General features: G+C 47.7%; 1 protein-coding gene across 2 annotated transcripts in view; it reads right to left on the reverse strand.

Annotated features, from left to right (window-relative positions):
- Nucleotides 1-25,944, reverse strand: part of ITGB5 (integrin subunit beta 5) — a 66,344-nt gene that overhangs the window by 11,813 nt on the left and 28,587 nt on the right. For both annotated transcript variants that reach the window (XM_061470895.1, XM_061470978.1), the window contains 4 exons: nt 25,175-25,270; nt 23,990-24,079; nt 20,082-20,216; nt 16,427-16,856 (listed from right to left, as the gene is read on the reverse strand). In XM_061470895.1, coding sequence (XP_061326879.1) covers nt 16,427-16,856; nt 20,082-20,216; nt 23,990-24,079; nt 25,175-25,270 — 751 coding nt within the window. The remainder of the gene's footprint in view (nt 1-16,426; nt 16,857-20,081; nt 20,217-23,989; nt 24,080-25,174; nt 25,271-25,944) is intronic.

Here is a 25,944-nt window from a genome sequence, read left to right on the forward strand (position 1 = left end):
ACTGCTGCTGCTCATGGTGCAGCTGCAGAGCAGGGACGCCTGTGCCCTCCACTTCACAAGCAAACCAAATGGGGTGGCTGGCTTTTATTCACAATTAATTCAGGCAATCAGCCTCTCACACACAGAATTTTGTGCCTCCATGGCAATTAAAGTGTCCAAATTAGCTATAAATCATGGTTTTCTTAAATGGGCACTATTTCAAGGAATCCAGAGCAGCTGGCCTTGGGAATCCATGTATATGGCTTCTAGTAAATATGCTCACACTTGAATTTGAGCTGTGAGAGCCATGAGAAGTGAGCTGATTGCATTCACACTGCCCCATGGTCTCAATCTGGGTGGCAGCCACCCTCTACTCTTGGGCAGAGTCCCTGTACCATCAGCTTCAGCTCAGTCCTCCGACAACACCACAGAGCCTAGCACAAGACGTGAATTCGTTAGAAATATGTCTCTGGACCATAAAATGATTTAGTTGTTAAAGCTGTCAGTGCCAGTCCAGTATAGGAGGCCATAAAAAAGGAGGCACATCCCTTCAATTCCTTGGCAGGCTGGGTATGGAGCTTGAACAACTGTCCTGGGGAAGGGAAACAGCCATTTCCAAATAATGCATCCTATTAAACCACTGCTATTGGAAAAAATAAGAAACATAATCTTAAAGCAAATGTTTTTGTTTACTGAAAGGTATGAAGAAAAAGCCCTCTATATGAGGGCGACTAAGTGTGGGGTGTGAGCTTAAAATTTAAAAACATGTTGAAATGTGTTTTCTGCCTTGGCCACACTGGCTAAGCAGACAAGAAGTCTGTCGTGGTTTAAACCCAGTCAGGCAACTCGTTCACTCACCCCCCCCTTCTTTCCCTCCCCCTACTCCCAAAGGGACGGAGAGGACAATCGAAAAGAATGCAACTCCCACGGGTTGAGATAAGAACAGTTTAGTAACTAAGGTATAACACAAATCACTGCTGCTACCACCAGTGATAATAATGATAAAGGAAATAACAAGGGAAGAGAATACAACACCTCACCACCAGCTGACCGATAACTCGGCCCCCAAGCCCGACCAAGCTCCGACCGATACCTCCTCCAACCCTGCAGACTCTCAGCCCTTCCGGCTAACTCCCAGTTACATCCTGGGCATGACGTGCTGTGGTATGGAATACCTCTTTGGTCAGTTTGGGTCAGGTGTCCTGTCTCTGCTTCCTCCCGGCTTCCCCTCCTCCCTGGCAGAGCATGAGGCTCACAAAGTCCTTGGCCAAACCAAAACATCGCTATCAGCTCTGTTCCCGAGCTGACAGTCAAAACACTGCACTACACCAGCTACCAAGAAGGAGAAAAATGACTGCTACTACTGAACCCAGACAAGTCACTGGCTGAAACTCATCATGGGGCATGTGCCAAGAGTGGGAATTTCCATGCTGACCTTTAATGGCAAAGATGTTACAATCTTCACCGCATCAGCATGAAAGATTACCTACTCCTGCAAGTGCCATGATCTCCACTTCTGGGGCTCTCCATCCACCTCCCACACAGCTTGAAGACTGGAAATACATGGTTAATGGCACACATTTATTCCTTATATGGCTGTAGCAAAAGTCATCCTACTTCTCAATGTCCATCTCGAGCACGAGAGATGGGACTCCACTCCATCGTCTCCCTCAGGACACAACCCAAGAGGATCCTTGAGGCAGTGAGCCTTTTGGTGATGGTGACCCAGAGCTGAGGTTTACAGCATGCATAGTGCTACCTGGTACTCGTATTTTGCAGAAAAATGTGCTGCACGTTTGCAGTCTCAGCTATCCTATGGTCATACTTTGTGCTGATGTAGTTAAGCAGTCTGTATGCCATGTAAGATCATGCCTGCAGGAAGCCTTCCATCACTGTGCTGATGATTAACCTAGTTTCACTTCCTAGTTTCATTTCCAACATGAAAATGAGTCTTCAAGGAGGGTGTGTTTCAACACACCTCTGCACCAGAAGTCTCATGGTGCAGGACAATACCCTGTACTTTAACCCTCTTCAACCCTTTGTGTTTGCATGTTCTCTGTTAAAGCTGCTTTGTGAAGCCAAAAGACATCAATTATGTTCTCCAAACATAACAAGAGGTATTTTCTTCTGTTCCCATCCTTGAAATGAGACAAGCATACACATTTAAAAGATCCAGATCTAACTGGGAAATGACATGCTCCCTCTGAATTTGATAACATACTTTCCAGGCAGCTCTTGATTTTGGGGGGGGGGGGGGGGGGGGGCTAACAGGAAACACATGTTAGGCAGGCTGCAGAAACATGCTGGGAGGGTGTAGCAGAAGAAAGCAATGCTTCTGCAGGGGGAGAGCAGAAACAGAGAGACTAAGTTTGGACTAGTCTGGGATCCACAGGGGAGCAATGGGGTGCACCACTGCTTGGAGGCACCCTCTTCCCAAGGGGGCCACGAAGGTGGACTTAGACCCGCAGCCCAGCTGGCCCCTCTATCTCTCTGAAATACATCCCCATCCCACTGCCATGTTCTGGCTCCGCAGCACATCTCACTGTCACTCAGGCACCTTCTATCATCAGGATGTCCAGCTGTCCTCATTTCACCCCAGCTGTCTGCCTCTCCCCCTCAGTTGCCCAATGGGATGACAGCTGCAAACCCTCTCTGCCCTCACCCCGGCACGGTGCAAAGCTGGCTTGGCAGCCCAACACCAGCACTGTGCGCTGTGGCCCCAGTCCCCGAGCAGGGTTGTTGCTGGTGAGTAGGAATTAGGGCAGCAACTTCGGGCAGAAATTCCCAGCCTCTGACCCTGATTTCATCCCAGGCTTCCTGACAGTAGGCTGCAGAGTGTGACCCCACAGTCGCCGAGTGCTTGGCGGGACAGACTGTTTGCCTTTTAAGAACTGCACAGACCACTGCTGCACCAAGAGGTCTGAAACTCAAAGCACTAAAAGCCTTGTCACTAGGTCTTTGGATAGGAAGTGGTTTACCTAAAGCCCCTTACTTCTGGGGACCATAAAACTGTGCAAAAATACCAGTTTTCTTTTGAAAGAAATAATAAAAATAAAAGGTACCAGCTTTTATGGAGGGGGAGAAAGGGTTTGAAAACAAACCCCTCCAACAGTCCCTTTTTCTCCACCTTCTAGAAAATTAAATTGATGTGCCTATCACACAAGAAAAATATAATCCTCAGTATTTTTAAGCCAATTTCTTGGTTTCTGAGCACTTGGGAGGGGAACGATCAAAGTGCATTTTGTTCCTATTAATTCAAGGCAGTTATTTTTGTGCCTCTGGGCTCACATACAGGCTTTGGGTCAGGACCTTTGAAATGCTGGGCTTTTGTCATTTTTGGTTACTTGAACAACTCATTCAAAAAAAAAAAAACCCCAACAAACTCAAACCAAAAGCAAAAAAACCACAAAAACCCACAGGAAAACCAATAGAGAGAATTGAGTTACAGCAAGCAATTTCCAGACTCCTGCTACCACTCCTTTAAGGAGACCTGGCCACCATAACCATCACCCAGAGAGCCCCAGCGCAGAAGCCACACATCGTACTCCCCAGAGACAGATGCATCCAAAAGGTCTGCTTGTGAAAAAGTGGTCAAACCCTACTGACACAGGGCATGGCCCGAATATCAGTTTAGTACCAGACCAGTCTCTCAGCAAAAAGTGCTTGACGTCTGCAGTGGAGGCTCCATGAATGGCACATTTTGACTGGGAGGAGGGAGGGCAGCGGAAGAAGGCTCTGAACACTTGGAAAACATAGACCTTTCCATTTGGGAAAAGGCTATGGCAAGAGAGAGTGCCTGCTTAGGCAAATAAATCATCAACTTTCCCACTAATCCCTTTCCATGACTCAAAGCAGCCAGAGCTGCACTTCCAGAGGCCAGGCAAGGTGAGGCAGCCTGCCCACGGCACAGCTCTGGTTCACGGCACAGTTCTGCTGCCAGATGGTTGGCACCGTTAGAAGTCATGGAGAGCTCAGGAAGTTTTAAATACTGGGGCATGAGTAAGGATTCATTCCCCAGGTCACACCAGTCTGACAGGGAAAACAGGGGTGGCAGGTTGGCAGGAGCATCCCCAAGTCCTGGAGCCTACAAACATAACGACCTCTTGTGAAAAGGAGGTTACTATATAAACAAAGCCAAATGTCAGGGGTCTAAGGTTTCTGTGTAAGCTGAAATGCATCCACCGACTGCCTTCATTCACACCAGAAAAGAGCTCGCCCATGCTCGTTTATCCACAATGCAATACTGAAACAACAAAACCAACGCTAAGAGGCTAGTAGTAAGTAAATAGTTCTTTTCTGTGTGTTTTTTACACCAGATGCCATGGATCTGTGTGCATCTTTCCAATGTATTAATTTCAACAGACATTTATATCCTGAAGCATATGGGTTTGTCCAAGAATTGACAAGGCTTTAAATAAGTCTTGATTTCAATGCTAGTGCTGGTTGAGCTCACCAGTCATCAAAAATAGCACCAGATGTAGCAGCCTAATGAAACCAAATGTGAAGGAATAAATACATGCTTGAGCTGCTTGGGTACCACAAGCCCTATCACCAGCTCCACATTACTGCCAGCATCCCCCATGTTGCAGCACAGCCATTATAGAAAAAGCCCTCAGCCCCCTAGTTTCTCACTCACTTGGGAACTTCTAGGTTAAACAAGAACTGGGCAGGGAAAACAGGGCTTTGGAAACTGCTGTCTCATGAAGGTAGCTGAAAGTGACCAGGGGCAGGCGGATTTCCTGTGGCAGCCCTGGCCAGCCTTTCCTCATTTTCCTTCTCTGCTGCAGAAGGGAAGCTGAAACACAATCACGAGATATGGCTGATGATCCACCAGAAAGCCAAAACTGGCAGCGCGGAGTCATTTCCTGAAGGAGACCTAAAGCTGCATTGCTTAAAATAAGCCTTCCTTTTTTCTGGTCTTTTTTTTTGTTGGTTTTTTTTTTAGGTAAGCTCAGCACTCCACAGATCTCCTGACTTTTGCTTACGTTAGCGCCTCAGCTGAGCCTGCCACACGTGGCCTTTTGGACAGGGGCCCAGACCTGGGAACCGGAGCTTCTAGGTGCTGCTGCCAACACTACTCCCAGTGCAGGGAGCGATACAGGGTGAGAACTGCTGCCAGATCCTCCCAGAGACACAGCTCTTCTTCCCAAGTTGGGGCAATCAGGATAGGTGCACTGATTCCTTTTGAGCCGTGGGTCCAAATACCATTCCACCAAATTGGGCACATGCTCATCCTTGGTTTTGTCACCCCTTAAGAACCTGACATGGAAGATACTGCAAAACCTGCTAACACTTCATACTATTCCTTAAGCCGGATAAGGTGTGTTTGTGTGAATCCTGTTTTTCCCTCTCCTTTAGCCTTCCAATTCTCTAACTGGAAAAGGGCTCTGTGCCACTGTCCTCTTCTATCAACCTCCATCCCTTCTTCTGCAGGAGTTTATTTGGCCTCCCATGGGATGTACCAATGCCTTTTCCACTGCAGTGCTCCTCTCCCCAGCCAGCTCCCCAGACCCCTTACAGATGATACAGGTGAGAGCTGCTTGCAAAACACTCTCAGTGCAGCTCCCCCCATTTGTTTATTTTCTCCCAAAAAAAGCCTGACAAAGAAAACTGTTTGACAAAGAGCAATTTCCACTTGGCTCTCTCAACCCTGCCAAGATACCACCATCAGCCATGGGTTCAGAACCAGAAGCTTTTCCCCTAGTTATATACTTTCTTGGCCCATCTCTTTGCCCAGGTCTGCTTATACAACTCTACAGTAAGCCTTCAGCTTTTGACACCATGAAGGCTCTGGAAGATTTAGAAACATGAGGGGATATACAGTGAGCACACAGTTAGATGAAATGCAGATAAAGGTCTTGAGAAAAGCTATAGTGCCACAACCCATCCACCAAAGTGTGGTGCCTCCGGGAAGGATGAGCTTCATCCTCCTGCCCAAGTGCCTGAGCAGGCTCCTATAAGCTCAAACCCAAAAAGCCTCCAGATTTGTTCTTAAAATAAAATGTGGCTTCAAAACAAAGCTGCACAATCACAAATGCCTGAACTCCAGGGCCAAATTCTATGGTTCAGGTCCATCCTTCAAATGAAAAGCAGGCTAATTCCCACCCTGCCAAAGCCCAAGTGGGCTGAATGCCCTTTCAGCTGGACCTTGTTGAGAGGAGTGGGCTCCAAAGCAGAGAGAGAGTCTTTCTGTACAAAATCCAGTGCCATGGGAGCCTTGCCCAGTTCTGTGTTTGGATGCAAACACATAATCTGGTTCAAGTTCACCAAAGGTCCATGGTTTTGGAACAGATTTCTTCCTTTCCAAAGAAGCTGAAAGAAAGCAGAATATCATTCAAAATATGACAAAAAAAAGAAAGAATGAACCTTCAGCCTGTGCTGCACTTCTCTTTCAGGTCAATTATTTACATTTAATTTTTTAAACCAAATTAAGCAAAATTCACAGGTTGTCAGTGCATGTCAACAAGAAATGCAGAGGCCCAGAATTTCACTCATGTGCTGCTCTGAGGCTTTCATCTGCCTCTAAACCCCCAATACAGCATTCATTTCCAAATGTTTATTTCTGTTAATTACTGTCATCAGAAGTATCAAATGCAAACGACAAACTCAGTGAGCTGCTGACCACAGAGGCAGAGCATTTAAGCGAGCTTGTTCTAAGACCGCTCTCTGGGGAGCAAGGAGGTGATGAGCTGTGTTTTCAAAGTTCATCTTGGTTTTACTTTGGAGCTTTCTGCTTTCTGAAATATGTGATTCCTGGCTGTGGGAGTGGGCAGCTGCAGCAGAATAGGGCGGGCTGGGTATATCTAATGCATGCACTATTAGGTGACACCTCTGGTTGTGACCCACATGCTGTGCCTCTTTAAGAACAGAAACCCACAGACAGAGCTCTGGCTCCTGTAAAGATGTCAAAGACGTCACTTCTTTATTCTTTAATTCTGCCCTGGCATTTAATGCCTCATTAGCATGCATTAATGCTTGCAAAAGGTCCGCTCAGGGACAAGGAGAAACCCCAGTGAAAAGAGGCAGGAACAGCAGCACTATGTGCTGGTTGGTCCTCAAAGGAGCTGCTGCCAGATTTGGGGAGAGCTGCAAGACTTTGACAGCAACGAGGGTCAGGGCAAGGGGAAAGGAGGGGTAAGAAAAGGCGGCTTTGCCCTTTCATGCCAGGAATGGAATGGAAACTCTGCCAAAGCAATATGCGATATGCTGGGAAAAGAAAGTTTGACTCAGTTGCTGTTTCAGTGTGAACAACCAACACAAACGGTTGGGGTAAGCAAGGTAGGGCAGGCAAGGTATACCTGCTGCCAGAAACAGAAAGGGAGATGAAGAATAAACACATCACTGAGCAGAAACACAAATGAAAAACATTGATGTTCCCATGAGAAATCCATGCAACGATCATACAATATCTTGAGTTGGAAGGGACCCATAAGGATCATCATGTCCAAATCCCAAATAATCATAGAATCATAGAATGGTTCGGGTTGGAAAGGACCTTAAGATCATCAAGTTCCAGCCCGCCTACCAAGGGCAGGGACACCTCCCACTAAACCAGGTCACCCAAGGCTCTGTCCAACCTGGTCTTGAACACCACCAGGATGGAGCATTCACAGCTTCCCTGGGCAACCCATTCCAGTGCCTCACCACGCTAACAGTAAAGAACTTCTTCCTTATATCCAATCTAAACTTAATCAGTAATATTTAACAGGCAACTCTGTAACTGTAATACCTGGTGGTATAATACCTAATACTGCATTTATTTATTGCGAAAGAAATCCAGAGGAGCGTATACATGAAGCATTCTAGCTAAGAACCATCCACCTGCACTGAAATGCAGCCTTCTCTAACCTGAAACATTCATTAGCAGAGCAAACAGAGGGGGAGCTAGGCATTTTTATATGCCACAGTTACAAGAACTGGCCATGCTTTCACAGGTCACAGCCAGAGGGCAAGGGTCATCCCATGCCATTTGCCCCAGTACAGTGGCTATTTGAACCCCTTGAGATCCTCAGCCTTTTCAATAGGCACAGGGCGGGACGGGGAGGTGCACACTCTTGGAGGAGGGCAGCACATCTCAGGATTACATTGGAAGGAGAACAGAAACCAGGTCAAAGCGGAAAAAATAAATTTGGAGAGGAAGTAGAAGAGAGAGACTGGGGAAGGATGGAAATGATGCCCTGGAGGGGAAGCAGCAGGGAGGTTTCCAGGAGCCTCCCAAGGACTGGAGATGTGAGGAAACACATGCGCTGAGTCACCTCCATGCACCTCCAAAAGGCCACCAAGGATCTGTGTGCAAGGGAAATAGAGACTTCATAAAGATGAAATTTGGGGTGCAAACACCTCCCGCCCATCTCTCAGCCCCTCTCTATGAGCCACAGCTCGTGGAGATAAGCACACCCAGAAATACATGGGACACGCTGCTGAATTTGGTAGCTTAAGGCAGAGAGACTTCAAAACCATCTGCAAAGAGTGAAGGAGCTCTCAAGACTGAGAGGCTGGCTGCAGAGACACCAGTGAGACAGCATTAAAGACAGGCCCCTTCTGAGACAGTGGTTTGCAGGGTGCCCACCTCTCTTGATGTAGGACTGCCGAGAGGAAGAAGGTAGTGCCTGAGCCAAAGGCCATTCACATGACCCAGAAAGCCTGCGTTATTAGAGGATGTGTTTCAAATGAAAATCCTCCCTATCTTCTCTGTTACATATAACAAACAATTCATTGACACATGGTGACAGGTATCAATAATTAGCGGTAACACATCAAGGTGCGAGTTCCCCCATTTCTCTGCCTCGCTCCAGCTCTCTAAAACAATAATGGTTGATGCTCAGGAGCCCTTTGCTTGCAAGAAAAAAAATCAAATACTGCTGAAGAGGGATGAGGAAGCCAGCCAGCCACTCGAACAGCTCCTGGGGAGTCTCTTTCCACTCTTTTGAATTATCTGGGAGCCTGGGGCTGGACATCAATGCTTCCCATCACAGAAGGTGCCACCCCAGCACAGGGTACAATGCAAACACAGAGCACCACGTGCTGCCCACAATGGCTAAGCATGTCCCATACGCATTCCTGGGATTTCTCATCCTCTTCACACTGTGTAAAGAGTGGTAAGATTTTCAGTGACGTTCCCCATTAAAGGCTGAGAGGTTTCGAGTGTTGGTCTCAGAACTCACTGTTTCCAGGTCAAGCATGGCCAGACTTGGCCTTTGAGGAAGGCACCGTGGGAAGCAGCCTAGGATGACCCCAAGGCTTGTCCACCAGCTCCTGTTGCCAGAGCCCTAAAAGCCAACATCCCACACGTGACAGCAGCAGCATGCTCCTCCACAGTTCCTTCCCTGCATGTGGAAATGTTTTCCAAATCACTGCTTGAGCAATCACACCCTGCCTCCCCAGAATGTTGCAATGGCAGGGGAGCCCCCACCCTCTGCAGGAGGTCAAGCAGGAATGAAGGAATATCAGCAACTGACATCAGAAAAAATCTGGTTTATACAAACACACTTTGAAAAAAAAGCAATAAGGACTTTTTTAGAGCTAAGATACAGGCAAATTACATTGGACACAAGGCCAAACAGCATCTGCAGGGAACATGTGTGCAGGGTGAGAGTGGTGTTGGTCAGAGAGGGATGCAGGTGAATTCAGTTAACTGCTCTTCCAATTAATCCCCATCTCAGCCCTGCCACCTGACTTGGACCTTACACTTCTTTAGGTTGACGCACAGGATGTGAGCAAACAGAACTGACCTAAACCTTACATTTCTTCACACTAATACACGTGATAAGAGTAAGTGGGACACATTCAGCTTTGTAGTTTAACCCTGAAAAAAGAAGAGGACAGCAGAGGTCTCCCATTTGATTTGTTTTTTATTCAATGTTTGCAGTCTATTCTTGTTGAAACAAAATGTTTCACAGGTGGAGGGGGGATGTCAGCTGGCAAGGGATGCCCACCCAGCAGGGACACTCCCATTCTTGACCACATCTTAAGAGAGATGCTACTGCAGTGCCATCTCCTTTTTATTCTGGCCATAAGGTCCCCCCGGGCTGCGCAGCAGCTCTGTAGGCAGGAGACCTCAAGGTGCCTGGAACCAGGTTTGTTGGCTGCTAAGAAGGAGCAATGGGTACCCAGTGATGCATGAAGCGTGATGACGCTCCTTTTTCTAGCCCACCCTCAGATGGCTTTCAGCTCCCTGTCCTCTACCCTGCTGTTTGTTGGGGAAAAGAGACACTCATAGTCCTATAATCCTAATGGAAAAGGGTTTGGGCTCAGAGACTTTACCAGGTTCAGCTCACCCCAAACCACTCTCCCATGCTCTGCAGTCCTGACAGCACATACAGCCACTGCCTGGCCCCCTCTCATGAGCTTCTCACCTGCTGCTGATAACTGGGACTACTAATGAAGCAACTGGCAATGCAAGGTTGCACCACAGTGACCTGAGCTGACACTGCACCCTCTATCACCAAAATAAGCCTTAAAATGCTGGTAGAGGTATGCTCCCAATCCTCCTCCAGCTTGGGGACCAGAGCAGGATTGACCTGTGGGGTAGCTGTCCCAGAGACAGGGCCACATCTCCTCTGCTGCTGCATGGCTCACAGCCACACAAGCAGTTAGTATCAAACAAAGGATTATTTTTAACCTCCACATCTTATACAGTCCTTTTGCCTCTCCCCTTCAGGTCCTTTTTTAGTGGGCAATGCTCAGATGCCAACTTTTTATACAATCTAAATTAAAAAGAAAAAAACTAAATTCCCCAGATCAAAAGCCTAAAGATGACAAGACTTGACATGACTTAAAAGAAAACATTGCAGATGCGGTTTAGGCTCTGTTCCCTATTCTCTTTCTGCCACAAGCCACTCTCTTCCCTTCTGGCAGCGGCTAAATTTACTTAATGCCATCCTCCACTCCTTGGCATCACCACAGGCAGTGGGCACAGGCAAGCTCCCCTTCCTCCCCAAACCACATTCAGCCCCTAACCTGCACGTCAAAGGTTAATAAACCAAGTATTACCCATTTCTTTCTTAACAGCAGCTTCTGGTAAAAACTTTCACACTAGGAATGAAGAGAATTAAGACAATAAAAGAAGTGTTAAAGCTGGATCACCTTTATCCTCACATCTGAGCCTTCAACTGCACACCAGCATCGTCCATTCAGGCACTGTCACTGGGTAGTTGAATAACAGTGTCGTGGTTTAAAACCAGTCAGGCAGCTCGTTCACTCACTTCCCCCCCCCCCCCCCCCCCCCTTCTTGCCCTCCCCCTGCTCCAGGAGGGACAGAGAGGAGAATCAAAAGAATGCAACTCCCACAGGTTAAGAGCAGTCCAGTAACTAAGGTATAACACAAATCACTACTGCTACCACCAGTAATAATAATGATAAAGGAAATAACAAGGGAAGAGAATACAACACCTCACCACCCACCGACCGATAACTCGCCCCACCCCACCCGACCAAGCTCCGACAGACACCTCCTCCAACCCTGCAGTCTCCCAGCCCTTCCGGGTAACTCCCAGTTACATCCTGGGCATGACGTGCTGTGGTATGGAATACCTCTTTGATCAGTTTGGGTCAGGTGTCCTGTCCCTGCTTCCTCCCAGCTTCCCTCCTTCCTGGCAGAGCATGAGGCTCACAAAGTCCTTGGCCAGACCAAACATTTGAGTAGTAACTAAAAACATCAGCGCTATCAGCACCGTTCCCAGGCCTAAAGTCAAAAACACAGCACTGCACCACCTACTAAGAAGAAGAAAAAATGACTGCTACTGCTGAACCCAGGACAAACAGCTACAAAGGTAAGTATGGAAAAAAGTCTACTTCATAAGATGTGTTCATGGGCACAGTGATTTGTATGGTAACAGAACCCACTAGAAACATAAGGGTACAGATACCAGCAGTGCCATCAAACCTGAGTACTTCTCTCAAAGAGCGGGACCCTATTGCACAACGAGAAACTGCCGTGCCAGCACTGAAGTCATCACAGTTCCACATCATCCCACAGACCTCCTGTAAACACAGTGGTGCTAAACACTGCTACAGTGCCTACAACAGGGAATATGAGAAACAAACTGCAGAAGCAGGAGTGAGATTTCTAGTTTGAGGCTGTGCTAGACAGAAAAGCCTCATCTCACTGGACCTTAGCACAGGCTAAAACCTCACAGCGATTCCCCATTTTATAAAACCAAGAAAGGGAAGCATTCAGAACAAATACTGAAGACTTGTACATCCTCAGCAGTTTTTGAAGTGGTTTCTGCAGGGTAGCTGGAGCCGCATTGCACATCAGTTTGGCTGTTCTCTGTGAAATAAGCCACGGATTATCAGTGAGCTGTCACTTCCTAAATCCCATTTCAGAAGTGATTCTGGTACTTGCGGGTATTTGCAGATTTGACACCTGATGGTTTATTGCTGACCCAAGCTTTTTGTGTCCCTGAAAGCCCTGTACCAGCAAACAAGGCCAGACTCACAGTTTCTGTGCTCTGAGGCATCTCCATCTCGCTATGCTTTAGCCACCTACAATCTTTAGTCATTTTAACCAGTTAAGATGTTAGCAGATGCTTAAGAGCTAGAGAGAAGTTGCAGGGCTTGATTTACAATCACGGAGCATTTATAAATCTGATTTATTGCCTAATTCTAAAAAAAATGGAGAAGCCACAAAAGACCTGACCTGACAAAGCTGCACCAACATCAGCAGTCGCTGTGTTACTTGGACAGTATGGATTTTCGGGATGAGATCCTTTGTATTTAGGGGGAAACGTTCTGCCGCATGGTGAGTGCTCTTTACTTACACCTCAGTAGCAATGTTCCTGTGCACAACTACAGTCTGGGCTGAAGAGTGCACAAATGACATCCACAGAGGGAGACAGGTAACAGTGTCAATAGTTAAGGGGAAATTTCTCCAGAAGCACCAAAGTAAAGACGATGCTGTTCTGTTCTGCATAGCCCCCTTAGAGAAAAAAATAGGTCTGCAGCACTGAAGCTAACGAAGCTTGTCCTCCAGTGAGTCAGTCTCTCTTCATTAGAGGCGAACAAGTGATGCCCTCGCTGGGGCCTCTCCTCCCTCTTGACCTCTTTTTATGGGACCCTCAGGAATGCAATTAGCACTGAGATGTTTCCTCCTTTGTCAAACTGCCTGGCAGGCAGCCAAGGGGTTCAAAAAGCTGCGGGCCACAAAGCCAGCTGCCCCTTCCTGAGCCTGGCTACCACAGTACTGCTCTCTTCTCCTGTCCCACAGACACCCATATTTCAGAGAGAGGCCAGAGAGATGTACCAAAGGTCTCGGTGCATGAGGACAACTTCTGTGTCCAGAGAAAAACTCAGAGTGAAGCATTTAATGGTTTGGAAAGTAACTGCCTGCTTTCTTAGAGTATGGTACAGTGGATAACCTGGTTACATCTTTTGGAGGAACAGAGCGCTGCTGCAAGCTGTCCCCAGTGACCCAAAGTTAGATTAATGGTTCGAAATAGATACTCTGGAGCTGTTAACTGGACTCAGGGAGCAGCAGAACAAATGCCACTTATTAGTGACCACGTAGCACTGACTAAGAGTTGGATGCAAATTGAATCAGCATTTACAAGGTGTTATAAATTACTCCTTTTCCCAGTCACCCCACAGATGCAGGAGGCACGTTAAATCTCCCACTGACAGGAACTAAATACTTGCTTCTCCTTTAGATTATCTCCCACCTAAAATCTGCTTTTCCACTTCCTGGAGGGCTACAAAAGGACAGGAGCCATATGCAGCAGTGTCTGCAGTCATCACTCCTCTCAAACACTGACAAAATGAGGCGCCAATATTTACAAATGGACCCAGGAATGAAAATACTTTTGTTGGCCAAAGGACTAAGCACCAAGAGACAAGAAACTCACAGTTCATCTGAAACAATTTCAACCCACTGAGGCTTTCACTAGGAATGCAGGATGCCTGAATGCGATCTGCCAGCCAGCCCTGTGTCATGGCAGTGACTCAGTGGGAATAGTGTCACTCTGGATCATAAAAGGAAGAAATACCCAGGCTGGTTGGTGATGGGCTCATGAGGTTCATGATAAGCCTCATGATGAACCTCATGACGTGCATGCAAAAAGCACAGCCACGTACATGCAAAGCAGTTCGCATGTATGGATTTTCACTCCTCAGCTTCAAAAACTGTGCTTTCCTCCTGGTGCTCCCCAGATGTCGGGTCAGGTTGGACCGGCTGCTTCCCACCTGCTCTGTTCAGGATGATCACTCAGGGTTCATGACACTATCATCTTATTCAAAAGCTTAAGCAGGTGTAAATGCACTTAACCAGGGACACCACAGCTCACGTGCTAAAACTGAGGTTGGGTTCCTCTGGGGTGAAACCACTGTTCAAAAAAACAGTCATCTGAAATGCACCGAGAAGCATTAAGCTCCTTCTACACTACCAGAAGGTTAATGCAGTATAAATAAAGCCCTTGACAGGAGTGATGAGTTCCCCCCATGGGTCCAAGCCAGGCAACTCCCAGGCAAGGACAGAGACAACAATGATCTGCAGCAAAATGACAGCTCCCACATGCTGCTTTTTTGGTTTCTGCACTTGCTAAAAGCTGTTGGTCTCCCCTTCATGGTGGGATTGAGCCTGCAAGAATGGTGGGCACTGGAATGCCAGGGCTTTTAAGGGGCAAACACTGTGTCCAGGAGAAGACATAGGGAGGGCAGGGTGTCATTTCTCCTCCTTGCAGGAACAAAAGCAGCAGCTGGACCCCACCCTGGAGGTTACCCTGAATCCAAGGCCCTGCAGCCAAACACCCCTGGCTGTCAAGTCTACCTGTGCTGCCAGAGGCTCAGTGCAGAGCTAAACACGGTCTTTTTCAGGAAGACCCCATCTGCAGGGAGGGAGAGAGCATGGATCTGATGAAAGCCACCAGAGGTGCTTATGTGGCAGAGGGCTGTTTGTTAGGGACAGCTATGGGCACAGCCCTGCTGTGAAAGCTCAGACACTTTTGTGGGGCTGGTGAAGCCCCAAGCCTCTTGGGCTGACAAAACCACCTCAAAATGTTATGTCATTGCATAGTGCTTGTTACAACTCAGATTTAGCAGCAGAACGACTGGAATTTCTTCAAAAAAAAAAGAAAATAATAGCCAACAAACCAACAGCAATAGAAATGCCAGAGGCACAGGGAGATCCAACCCACACAGTCATGCCAGACTCCATCCCACCCCTGGAGCAAAGAGGCCACTTGGCCTCAGCCTACCCTTTGTTTTCTTTCATAGCTATAAAAAGGACTTTCAAATGACTTTAAACAACTCTGGCAAATCCCAAACCAGCTATGCTGCCCTTCCCAGCACCAGAAGCCCTCCACAGGGACAGAAGAAAGCAGGTGGAACACAATTTACTTTCCTGTGGGGCATCAGAGCTCTGGCTCTCCTAATGAAAAGGAAATATGAGCAAAGCGGTGTCCTTCTCTTGCAGTACCAACCACTATACCAGTAACTTCCAACCTCTCTTTATAGCACCGCTGCCCTGCTTGCTATTAAATATACTCCTTTTGGGTGGAATGAAGCTATTAAAACAATTTGGTCATATGGAGTCAGGCAGTACTTCACCTAACTACTTCACAGTTTAGGTTATTCCCCCCAACCCCCCTTCTACTTTCAAATACCTTTTTCCTACTTGCTCACCCCTCTTTCTGCTCCTGCATTATCAGCAGGGACTCTCCCAGCCCTCGGCAGGACATGTTCACTGTGGGAGGTGGTACCGGATTTTCTCACCCCCTCTGCAGTGGGGAGCCTCAGAGCAATGCCAAAGACTGGGTTATCATCTGCCCCATCTTCAGCAGTGGCAAAGCATCACTGGCCAGGCTACAGGAAAATGAGCATGAACATTCTCTCCCCACCTAATGATATGACCATCTTAAACATCCAGAAATCTGCAACCAAAAGGTGCCCAATCACTTATTGCCCAGCTCAGAAAAACGCAGACTGAAATAAACAGCAGGGGTCAAAAAACACCACTTCCCTGGAGAAAACGTTAAAAATGGCTATTTCCAAGCTTACGACCAAGATTTTCAGTTATGAAAATGTTTTACTTGCTTGAAAGCAGGACAATTTCAAAGGATAACTTTTTGCTCAGCTCCAACTGAGGGAATTATGTCTGAGGGCTAATCCAGGCAATTACGTGCAAGGTAAATTATGTGACCTTGGACTGAGAAGGAATTAAAGCCATTTTAGCAAACGCAGCTAAATAACTCCACTACCTCTGCTTAAGCAAAGCTGACTGGATACATCTTTCCCAATGAATGACTTGTTTTCCCAATGCACAGAAAAGTCTATACATAAAATACCTCTAGGAATCTTTAACACAGATTTTCTGTAGTAAGTAACAGACTGAAGCATAACCTTTCCTTTCACTGCATTGCACACCCTTCATGCACCAGCCCAGCAGCCTTCCCCATGTTGGGGTGGTTTCCCCCTCCCCACTAAGCAGAGGGCATGAGGGGGGAGAGGCTCCTACCTGAGCAGAGGACTCCCTTGTACCTGGCGCAGGAGAAGTCATCACACTCGCAGAAGGGCCCGTAGATGTTCCCAAACTCACTCTTGTAGCAGAGGCACTGGTTGCAGCTGCACTCCCCTCTCCCGCTGCAGAGGGGCTTACCCTCCGCCTCCCGGCACATGGCCTGGTGCACGTCCCCGCTGGCACCCTCCTCACACTCGCACCTTGCCCCCAGGTAGCCAGCGTCGCACTCGCACAGCCCGCAGGTGTAGGTCCCGTTGCCGCTGCACTTGGCACTGGCTGGTGCGGCATGGCTGGTGCAGCCACAGAGGCAGCTGTAGGTCACTGCCACCTCCAGCGTGTCCCGAAAGCCGGCAGGCTTGATGGTGAAGGTGTGGGAAGTGTCCTCAGCAGGGCAGCTCCGTGCCTCCACCGCCACCTCAAAGGAAACCTGAGGGCACAGGTTGAGATGTAAGTTAACACATACAGCCACAAAATGCCCCTCAAGATTGCCCTGGGGAGAAAGGCAGGAGAAAAGGGCAAATGTCCCAGGGAAAAGCCACGGAGCATTCCCTGGATCATGGCCATGCTCAACACGTTGAACTTCACTCCCAGGTGCACAAAACCCCCAAAACAATTCTGCTCCATAGCTCCATCCCTGGAAGTGTTCAAGGCCAGGTTGGATGCGGCCTTGAGCATCCTTGTCTAGTGGGAGGTGTCCCTACCCATGGCAGGGGCTGGAACTAGATGATCTTAAGGTCCTTTCCAACCTAATCCATTCTATTATTCTCCGATTCTGTAATTGCTTATCCAAAGATGGCATCTGCAGCTCAATGCACTGACATTTGCCAGTCCCCCTGGCAACCTTAACATTTAAAAACTCTTCACTGTCAGCCATTAGCAGTAATTTTGCCTATCAGAGACTCTTGGTTTCTGTGAAGCAGGAAGGTACCTGCCTATTCCCATGAAATAAACACAGCAAAACTCTGGCAAATAACCCAGTTTTCATGCTATTGAAACAATAAACTCTGTTGGAGCCAAGCACTACCAAGGACACAGCACAAGGGCGCAAGGTGCCTGAAGATCACAGGTTTCGAAGGTTTTACGGGAATCCTGATCTGCACATGGAGCTGTGCAGCAGTTACACGGTTTCAAGCTTTTAGCATGCTGCTAACAGGCCAGTTTTGATGGATGTTTCTATTAAGACTGGCTTCAGAAGGGTTATACTTCATTATATAGTTATACATCACACCCCTACTCATTTTCTGTTGCTACAATTCAGTATCAGGGATTTTCTCCTTGGGAAAACCAAGGGCATCCTATGGCCACTTGCTTGGCCCATGATTTGATCCTGCTGTTTCGCGGGGTGGGGGTTGGGTCTGGGGCCAGCCAGTGCTGCCTAGACCTGCTGGTTAGCAAAGAGGATTATCTTACTCCAAAGAAACAGGCCCCTTTCCTTGGGATCAGGAGTGAATGATTTTTCTCTTGAGACATTTGGGGTGACACGAAGCTCTGGCTGCCTGCACCATCCCACCATGCGGCACCACAGCCAGTCCCAGCCAGGGCAGCTGCACCCCCAGGAAACCTCCCCTGACCTCCTCCCATTCCCAAGACCTGAAGCAATTAGCCAAAGAGCTCAAATTACAGACACCAGAAAGCAAGCTAAGGGAATCAGGGTAATGTTGCTCCCTTTCACCATTGCCACAGGACTAAACCCCGGGAAATTAGGACCCAGTGCCAGCATTATTCTCTTTGCAGAAACTTTCTTAGCAGGAGACAAATCTTGATCCATGTGGAAGCAATGGGGCAGACAGCAGCAGAGCAAGAGAGGATGGAGGAACAGGACCCCCATGATCCTATGGCACATCTGCCTGTGCAGACACCTTGATACTCAGGTGCACCTAAAATAGGAGAGGTACTATGCCAGCTCCTTGCTGCACCTGGCTCCAAACCCCTTTATGGATGAGCTACAGTGGCTGGAGCGACCACCCGGCTTTTGCCAAAGCCAGGAGCCCAGGATTAAACACCAGATTAACTCTGCTACCTTGGAGACTCGCTATGCTGTGGGAACAAGGAGATACAGGGATTGTTTTTACCTGCCTATCACCCACTGCAGATCCAGGAAAGTCAGCTAAAAAAGCAGAGGCCACCTCCCTTTTTAACACTTCGCTTAGTCCTTATTTGGCAGGGGAAAAGTACAGTTACTGCTGACTCTTTCAAACTATTTTTATATGTCTCAGGGCTTAAAGCTCCAGTATGTTTGCAGAGTCACTCTTCTCAAATAAGGCAATCAGGCTGCTAACAAACTTGTACTCGCATCCTCACACACAGAAAAAGACTGAAGAAGGGGAGAAGACTCCCCACTATCTGAGCCTTCCTACCCCATTCTGCAGTCCAGCAAGTCATTTATCTGTATTTCTATACAAAGCAAACAAAACAAGCAAAGCTTAGCTTCTCTGATTTCTTATAAAAAAAAAAAAAAAATCACAGGATGGATTATGCTGTGTATACAGTTAAATTTAAGGGCCAAACTGTATTTTTATCTGTGCTACTATCCAGTAATCCTAGGAACGGAACACACGAGAGGACGGTTGCTGCCTTTCCGAGTACCCTGTCTTTTTTTGCAATACCTCTAAAGATAACCATGACCTCTTCACACCAGGAAAGACAAGTTTAGATTAGAATCACAGAATCATAGAATCATTTAGGTTGGAAAAAGCCCTTAAGATCACGGAGTCTAACCATTAACATATCACTGTCAAGTCCACCACTAAATTCTGTCTTAAAGTGCCACATCTACATCTTTCAAATACCTCCAGGGATGGTGACTCAACCCCTTCCCTGGGCAGCCTGCTCAGATTCTTTGCAACCCTTTCAGTGAAGAAACTGTTCCTAATATTCAATCTAAACCCGCCCTTTTTCAACTTGAGACTCTTTCCTCTTGTCACCAGAGACCAGTCACCTCTCTCCATCCTCCTTTCAGGTAGTTGTAGAGAACAATAAGGTCCCCCCTGAGCCTCCTTTTCTCCAGACTCAATACCTCCAGGTCACCTCATCAGACTTGTGCTCCAGACCCTTCACCAGCTCCATTGCCCTTCTCTGGATCCCTTCAGCAACTCAACATCTCTCTTGCAGTGAGGGGCCTGGAACTGAACACAGTATTTGAGGTGCAGCCTCACAAGTGCCGAGTACAGGAAGACAATCACTTCCCTAGTCCTGCTGGCCACGCTATTTCTGACACAAGCCAGGATTCTCAAACAATAACAAGAAAACCTTGAATATTTAATGGCTCAGGAAAAGACCAGCAGACCATGGCAATAAAGATGTCACAGATGGCAGTCTGAAGTGAATACATGGGATTAAAAGAAAAAAAAAGTGCCCTTTCTTGACTATTGTGTCCTGCTGCCTGACCAAGACCCTTTGGCTCAGGGTGCTATAGACAAGACATGCATGCTCCCTCTTTCCTCACAGCTGACCTTAGGCTGATCTATACCACCCAGAACCACTTCCAGCAGAGCCACTCTCCATGGGTTTCTCTATTAACATGGCACGAGGAGAGCAGAGGAAGATGAGCAAAGCTGCATTTCACCACCCAGGACCACTCATCAGGAGAGGTAAACATCTGCACAGAGGGTAAAACAATTCCTCCAGGGGACAGACTGACAGGCACACTCACCGTATCTCCTATTTTGAGATCCCCACACTTCCTGAGCCCAGGATAGGATAATCCGTCCTGGCATGTGGCAGTGAAGGTCAAGCCAATGTCCTCAGGGCTGTCCCAGACTGTGAGCTCCACCTTGGACCGAATACTCTAGAAACACAACAGGAAAGCAAACTGTCAGGTTCCCAAAGGCCAGTGGGTTTCTTCTGCTTCAGTCTCTTCTCCTGATGTTTTCAGACAGAGGCTAGGACATCTCTGCACCTATATGAAAAAAAAAAAATCACCCCTGCACACACACTGACATTTGCGTTGGGCATAAATGGAGCATCTCTGAGCTAATGGTCAGAGTCTCATACCCACATCTGCACTGCCTCCTCCCCATAAACCAGCCCCTTAGTGAAATGCAAAGCCTGATTTTCCACTGGCAGTCTTCCTGTGACACATGTCATTGTCCTGGGATGAGCAGCAGCAGTCATTGTTCTCCTTCTTGGTAGCTGGTGCAGCGCAGTGTTTTGACTTTCAGATCGGGAACAGAGCTGATAACAAGGAAGTTTTGGTTTAGCCAAGGACTTTGTGAGCCTCATGGTCTGCCAGGGAGGAGAGGAAGCCAGGAGGAAGCAGAGACAGGACACCTGACCCAAACTGACCAAAGAGGTATTCCATACCACAGCACGTCATGCCCAGGATGTAACTGGGAGTTACCTGGAAGGGCTGGTGCACTGCAGGGTTGGAGGAGGTATCGGTCGGTGCTCGGTCGGGCTGGGGGGTGAGTTATCGGTCGGTGGTGGTGAGGTGTTGTATTCTCTTCCCTTGCTATCTCCTTTATCATTATTATCATTGGTGGTAGCAGTAGTGATTTGTGTTATACCTTAGTTACTAAACTGTTCTTATCTCAACCCGTGGGAGCTGCATTCTTTTTGATTCTCCTCTCTGTCCCTCTGGGAGTAGGGGGAGGGAAAGAGGGGGGGAGTGAGTGAACGAGTTACCTGACTGGGTTTAAACCATGACAGTCATATAGCACGAAGAAGCTGTAAAACTGCACTGACGCTGTCCTGCTTTCTAGATTTCACCCACCTGGTCAGAAAAATGTATTCTCCTTCTCAGGAGACAATGCCAAACAAAAAGTACCCTTTCAGATGCATCAGCTGGAAACACCCCCATGGGGGGGGAGGGCGAGGAGTCTCTTTTTTTTTTTTTTTTTTTTGCAAAACTTTTCAAAATGAAAAGTGTTTTCCATCAGAGCTTTTGGTGTGTTCCTACCCCCTTTCTTCTGCTTCTCATTTCTCCACCCTGCTGCACACACAGATTTTTAAGGTCAAACCAAAATGGAGTTTATAAGTATTAATTCAATTGTTTTGTTTAACTCTTCCAACGGCTGGAACTGATTTTTTTTAAGAGTGGTGTCCAAAACCGACAAAGGTTTGCAAACTGGGGCTTTTTGTACAAACATTTATTTTCCAAAGCCAGCCTGCAGCTTCATCCTTCTCCTCCTTGTCTCCAGCCCTCACCGAAGTGTCCGGATTAAGGAAAAGTGCTAGTTCAGACCTTTTGCCAATCCATGTGATAACAAACCTAGGGTTCACATGCCAGCAAAGAGCTGATGCTTTTGGAAAGAGAAAGGAAATAGATGAGTTTTCACTAGGTGAATCTAAACAGCCCTTGAGGAAAGCAAGGAATAATTTCCCATCTCTCTGCTGTAGATGGAGGAGCCACTATAGGGTGGCAATTTGGACCACACAGAACATTCATTGCCTGTGGGCTGAATGCTGTGTGTGCCAGTAAAGGAATATTGCTCTGCCCAAAATTATCCCATAGAAATCAGCTGTCACACTGATGCACTCTCCCAACTTCTTGCCCAGAGCATCTAATCTAGGCAGAAGACAGGACACCACACCAAGGTTTTTTTCTCAGTGAGGGCAGAGAAAAAAGCAGTCCCTGTTTTCTGGAGGATGAGGGAGAGGTGACATGAAGAAGAAGAGATGGGGGAAAGGGATCTCAGGGGTAACATAAGCCCTGAGCAAGTCTGATGTATGCATTGGTGGAGGGAAGCAAATGAGACTGGACCAGAGATGGCCAAATTACTAAAGTGGAGAGACTGAGCCCAGGAGGGGAGAGCCTGAGCCCAGACCCAGAGCACCAGCCACTGCCACCCTGCAGGGGAATCACAGAATCACTGAATGGTTTGGGTTGAGAATGATAGAATGATTTTTGGTCGAAAAGAAGATGGTCCCCATCACATACAGAAAGTTTCTCCAGGCTCAGTTCCCTTTTCATAAGGAATATAAAAAGGTTCGTTCCTGCTTGAGACACAGAACTTTTAACCTTCTCCTTCAGTGAGAATTCCTCCTTCATTTCAGGAGGAAAACAAAGTTACCAAGATGAGACAGGCTCGGTGGTACCAGGTTTCACGCAGCCCCAGGCTGCCCACAGCACAGACAGGAGCTGCCAGCTCCCAGCAGCGTGCCCAGGGGTCCAACCCATACCCACCCAGCTGAACAGGCAAGAAACCAGCCCCAGTCTCAGCAACAGCAGGTCATCCCACACAGCTCCTTCTTTGGGGGACTTTGGTCTCAACATCCTAGTGGTTTCCAGCCAGCTGCACTGGAAAGCTCGCAAGCAAATATAAGGAGGGAGCAGGGGTGGGAGCATCAGATCCCTGGCAGTTTTCATCAGCTTATATCTATCTGCAAAGGCTTAAGGGGTGATGAAATGGAGGTACAGATGCATGTAACAGCTGGAAAACTGAGGCTAAGTTAGGTTTTCATGCAATGGCACTGAGACTGTATGCAAAGCCAATGTGGAGTGAATGTTCATTTCTTTCTCCCCAGCAAAGCATCTTAGTCACAAAAACCTCCTTCCTCAAGGGAACAAACTGACAACTGGGCTTTTGTTTTGCAGGATCTCCAAGGCCTCATTAGCAGTGTTAGCTGCTTATTGCCTTTCCTCAGAGGGTGCAGCTTTGGGAAGCATTCTTCCCAAGAGCACAAACAAATGCTGCTTTAACTGCAGGGAGATGTAGGGGAAGGAAAGATGAATGTTACAGGTCACACAAAGCACAGCACAATCCTACATCACCTCTGGATGTGTAAACTCCTCCAAAGAAGTACTTCCTCACTCCCTTGTTAATGAACATAGTACCAAGAAGAAGAACTTGCAGCCGTGTCAAAAACTGAAGAACTTTACCTGAAGGCTGATAATTATGGGGTCAGATCTCCATGCCCAGCACCAAAACAGCAATATCCTTCCAGAAGCATGAAGAGCTGACCCATAAGAACTAAAGGAGAAGTCAACAGAAATGTCAGCAACTAACTACCAAAAAAACCGTGCAACTTAGCTGCTTCCAATTGAGCTACTCCTCTAATTTCCATGGAGATGGACAACATCAGGTCAGCAGTACAACTGCAGGTCCTTGGCTGTCTTCCATAGGACCCATTGCAGCATGCCAGGCTGCACTGGCAATGCCACACAGGCAGAGCTTGTTTAGAACCCAAGAGAGATGGTGATGCTCATGGGGTTCTGAGAACCAATTTGTGCTGCATGGAGACCAGCAAAAGGCTGTGACTTCAGCTGAAGCCTCAGGAGGCCTCTGAACATCAGATAGCAAAGAAATAATCTATTTTACCTATTGGTAGGGTGCTTAGAGAGAATTGGTTTAGATCAGGACTGTATATTGAGGGTAATTCTGCACACAAGAGATGTGGGGTGAAAACTCTGCTGTGCTGCAGGCTCCCTTGGGTATCCCTTGCTCCTTCTCCACCTCACACACCTTGTTTGCATCCCAAGGGTGGATGCCCTAGCTCCAGCAGTGTGCAAAGGACTCTGGAGGGAGGCGGCCAAGCCGGGTGGAACATGCTGGGGAGAGGCAAGCCAGCAGAGCTCTTGGCACTACACATAGCAGCAGCTGTGGTATTAAATGCACTTACATTGTAGGCCTTGACGATCAGCTCAATGATGTTCTTGGAGTCTTTGTGCAAGATCTCCACTGTTGTCCCAGGAATCAAGGCAGTGAAGTTCTTGGGGGAAAAATATAAATAATTAAAGAAAATGCAGAGATGCAGAGAGTAAAGCAGAGGGTGAGGAGGGACCAACCCCATGTCAGGAACAACGGCCGCACACCCTGCCCCATTGTCTGGTGGTGTACACTGTATGGGCTGGTTCCCGTTAAATGTGGAGCTTTTGAAAGCACAGCATAGGTAATGCCGCAGGTCAGACACTGAACAAAGCTCACAGCCACAGGACAGGGACTAACAGACGTGCATCTGCTGCCGGAGGAGGCAAGACCCAGCAGCTGTGCACCCTGGAGAGCCGGCACCACAGGCAGGGAGGTGCGGCTGTCCTGTCTTGCCTCAGACCTCGATCATCCCTGGAGAGGGGGTGGAGAATGAGCTCAGCCCTCCTGTTCCCTGCCGGCGAGCAGCAGCATCTCGACCGTAGCAACACGGCTGCTTGTTGATTTAGCTCAAGCCTTGAGAGCTGAAGCAGAGGTTTCCAAAAGCAACCCCACCTCAAATACCTCCCCTGCACTCGTGTAAGAAAGAAAGCCCATAGGGCAGCGCCAGACACAGGCTCACATCACCTCCTCCTTTCAAAGGGAAGAGCAGGCATGGTGAGAGAAGTTCCAAGTTGTATGTGGCACGTCAGGGCCCTGGACTCTGCGATGGAAAAACACAGCTGGGCAGAAACTCTGCACGCGATTAGGTAATGGGATTAAGTCACTGCAGAATGGGCTGAACAGGTCTCTGCTCTCTCGCACGCTGCATAGCTGGCAGCCATCCGAACATCAGGATTAAGCTGGAGTCTATTTTAGGTTTTCATATGCTCACTAACATATATATCTGTTTGCTCTAAGAAGCTTTAGTACTTTCTGCTGGAAGGACTGTGGGGATGGACAGAGGGCTGAGCCTCGCCTGCCTGCATCTGCCTGCATCTGCCAGCCCTGCAGGCAGCATGTGGCCATGCACACATGTATTTGCAGCTGCACACATCTGTGCTTGTGGCTGCACACACACATGCTTGCATCTGCCTCTGCTCCACAGTGCCAGGCAGGAAGATGCTTCCAAGAGGCTTTTAAATCCTCCCCTCAGCCCTGGCAGCTCGGTAGCACTTACCTTGTACAGGATGTAATGACTTTTTGTAACTGCGAAAATCAGGTGGATGTTGTTTTCAGCAAGTTTCTCCCCAAGAAGTGCCAGGGAAGGATAATCCTAGGTGCAAAAAAAGGGCAGGAAAACTGATGGGTAACACAGAAACAAAGACTAATTTCATTGCTCTTCAACAGGAAAATTCATACCAGACACATGGCATGTTTCACTGTGGGATGAAGTCCCTGATGTACCATCACGATTCCAACTAAAATAGCAGAAATTCTGTCATCTCTTTGATATTTCTGCTTCACCCTTCAGTAGAATATATGACTGACAACACCATCAGCTGGATTTCTTTCTTTCCTCTTTCTGCTTTGCCATCAGCAGACTCACATGTGTAATAAACTGACTACTATCTTCATTAAGGGATGCTATCTTGCACCAGGTGATGCAAGGCAGGGATCTAGGACTGCTGTAAGCAAAAATGTATGATTTTTCTCTCGAAGTGGAAACATCCATTGCTTGCCCTTTCTGCATACTGGAACCATAAGGAGATTACAATAAGCTCTTTAATTCTTCAGACTTTCCTTTCAGAGAGGGTGGCAGGAAGATAGGTGCTCTAGCTATGCACAAGCAACAAAATAATGAACCAGGACTCGGTTTCAAGTGACCAGCTTGAGTTTAAAACCCCCAGCTGCTTCTCGAGTGCCTTCCTCAGGGAAAAACACCTCATTTCCTTGCAGACTGGAGAGGTGATTGGCAGCCTCCAAGACTCAAACATGGACAACACTAAG

This window comes from Pezoporus flaviventris, unplaced genomic scaffold (assembly GCF_033815535.1).
Source record: "Pezoporus flaviventris isolate CSIRO_AGI_PZ_B2104156 unplaced genomic scaffold, CSIRO_AGI_Pfla_v1 ptg000001l, whole genome shotgun sequence".
Lineage (NCBI taxonomy): Eukaryota > Metazoa > Chordata > Aves > Psittaciformes > Psittacidae > Pezoporus > Pezoporus flaviventris.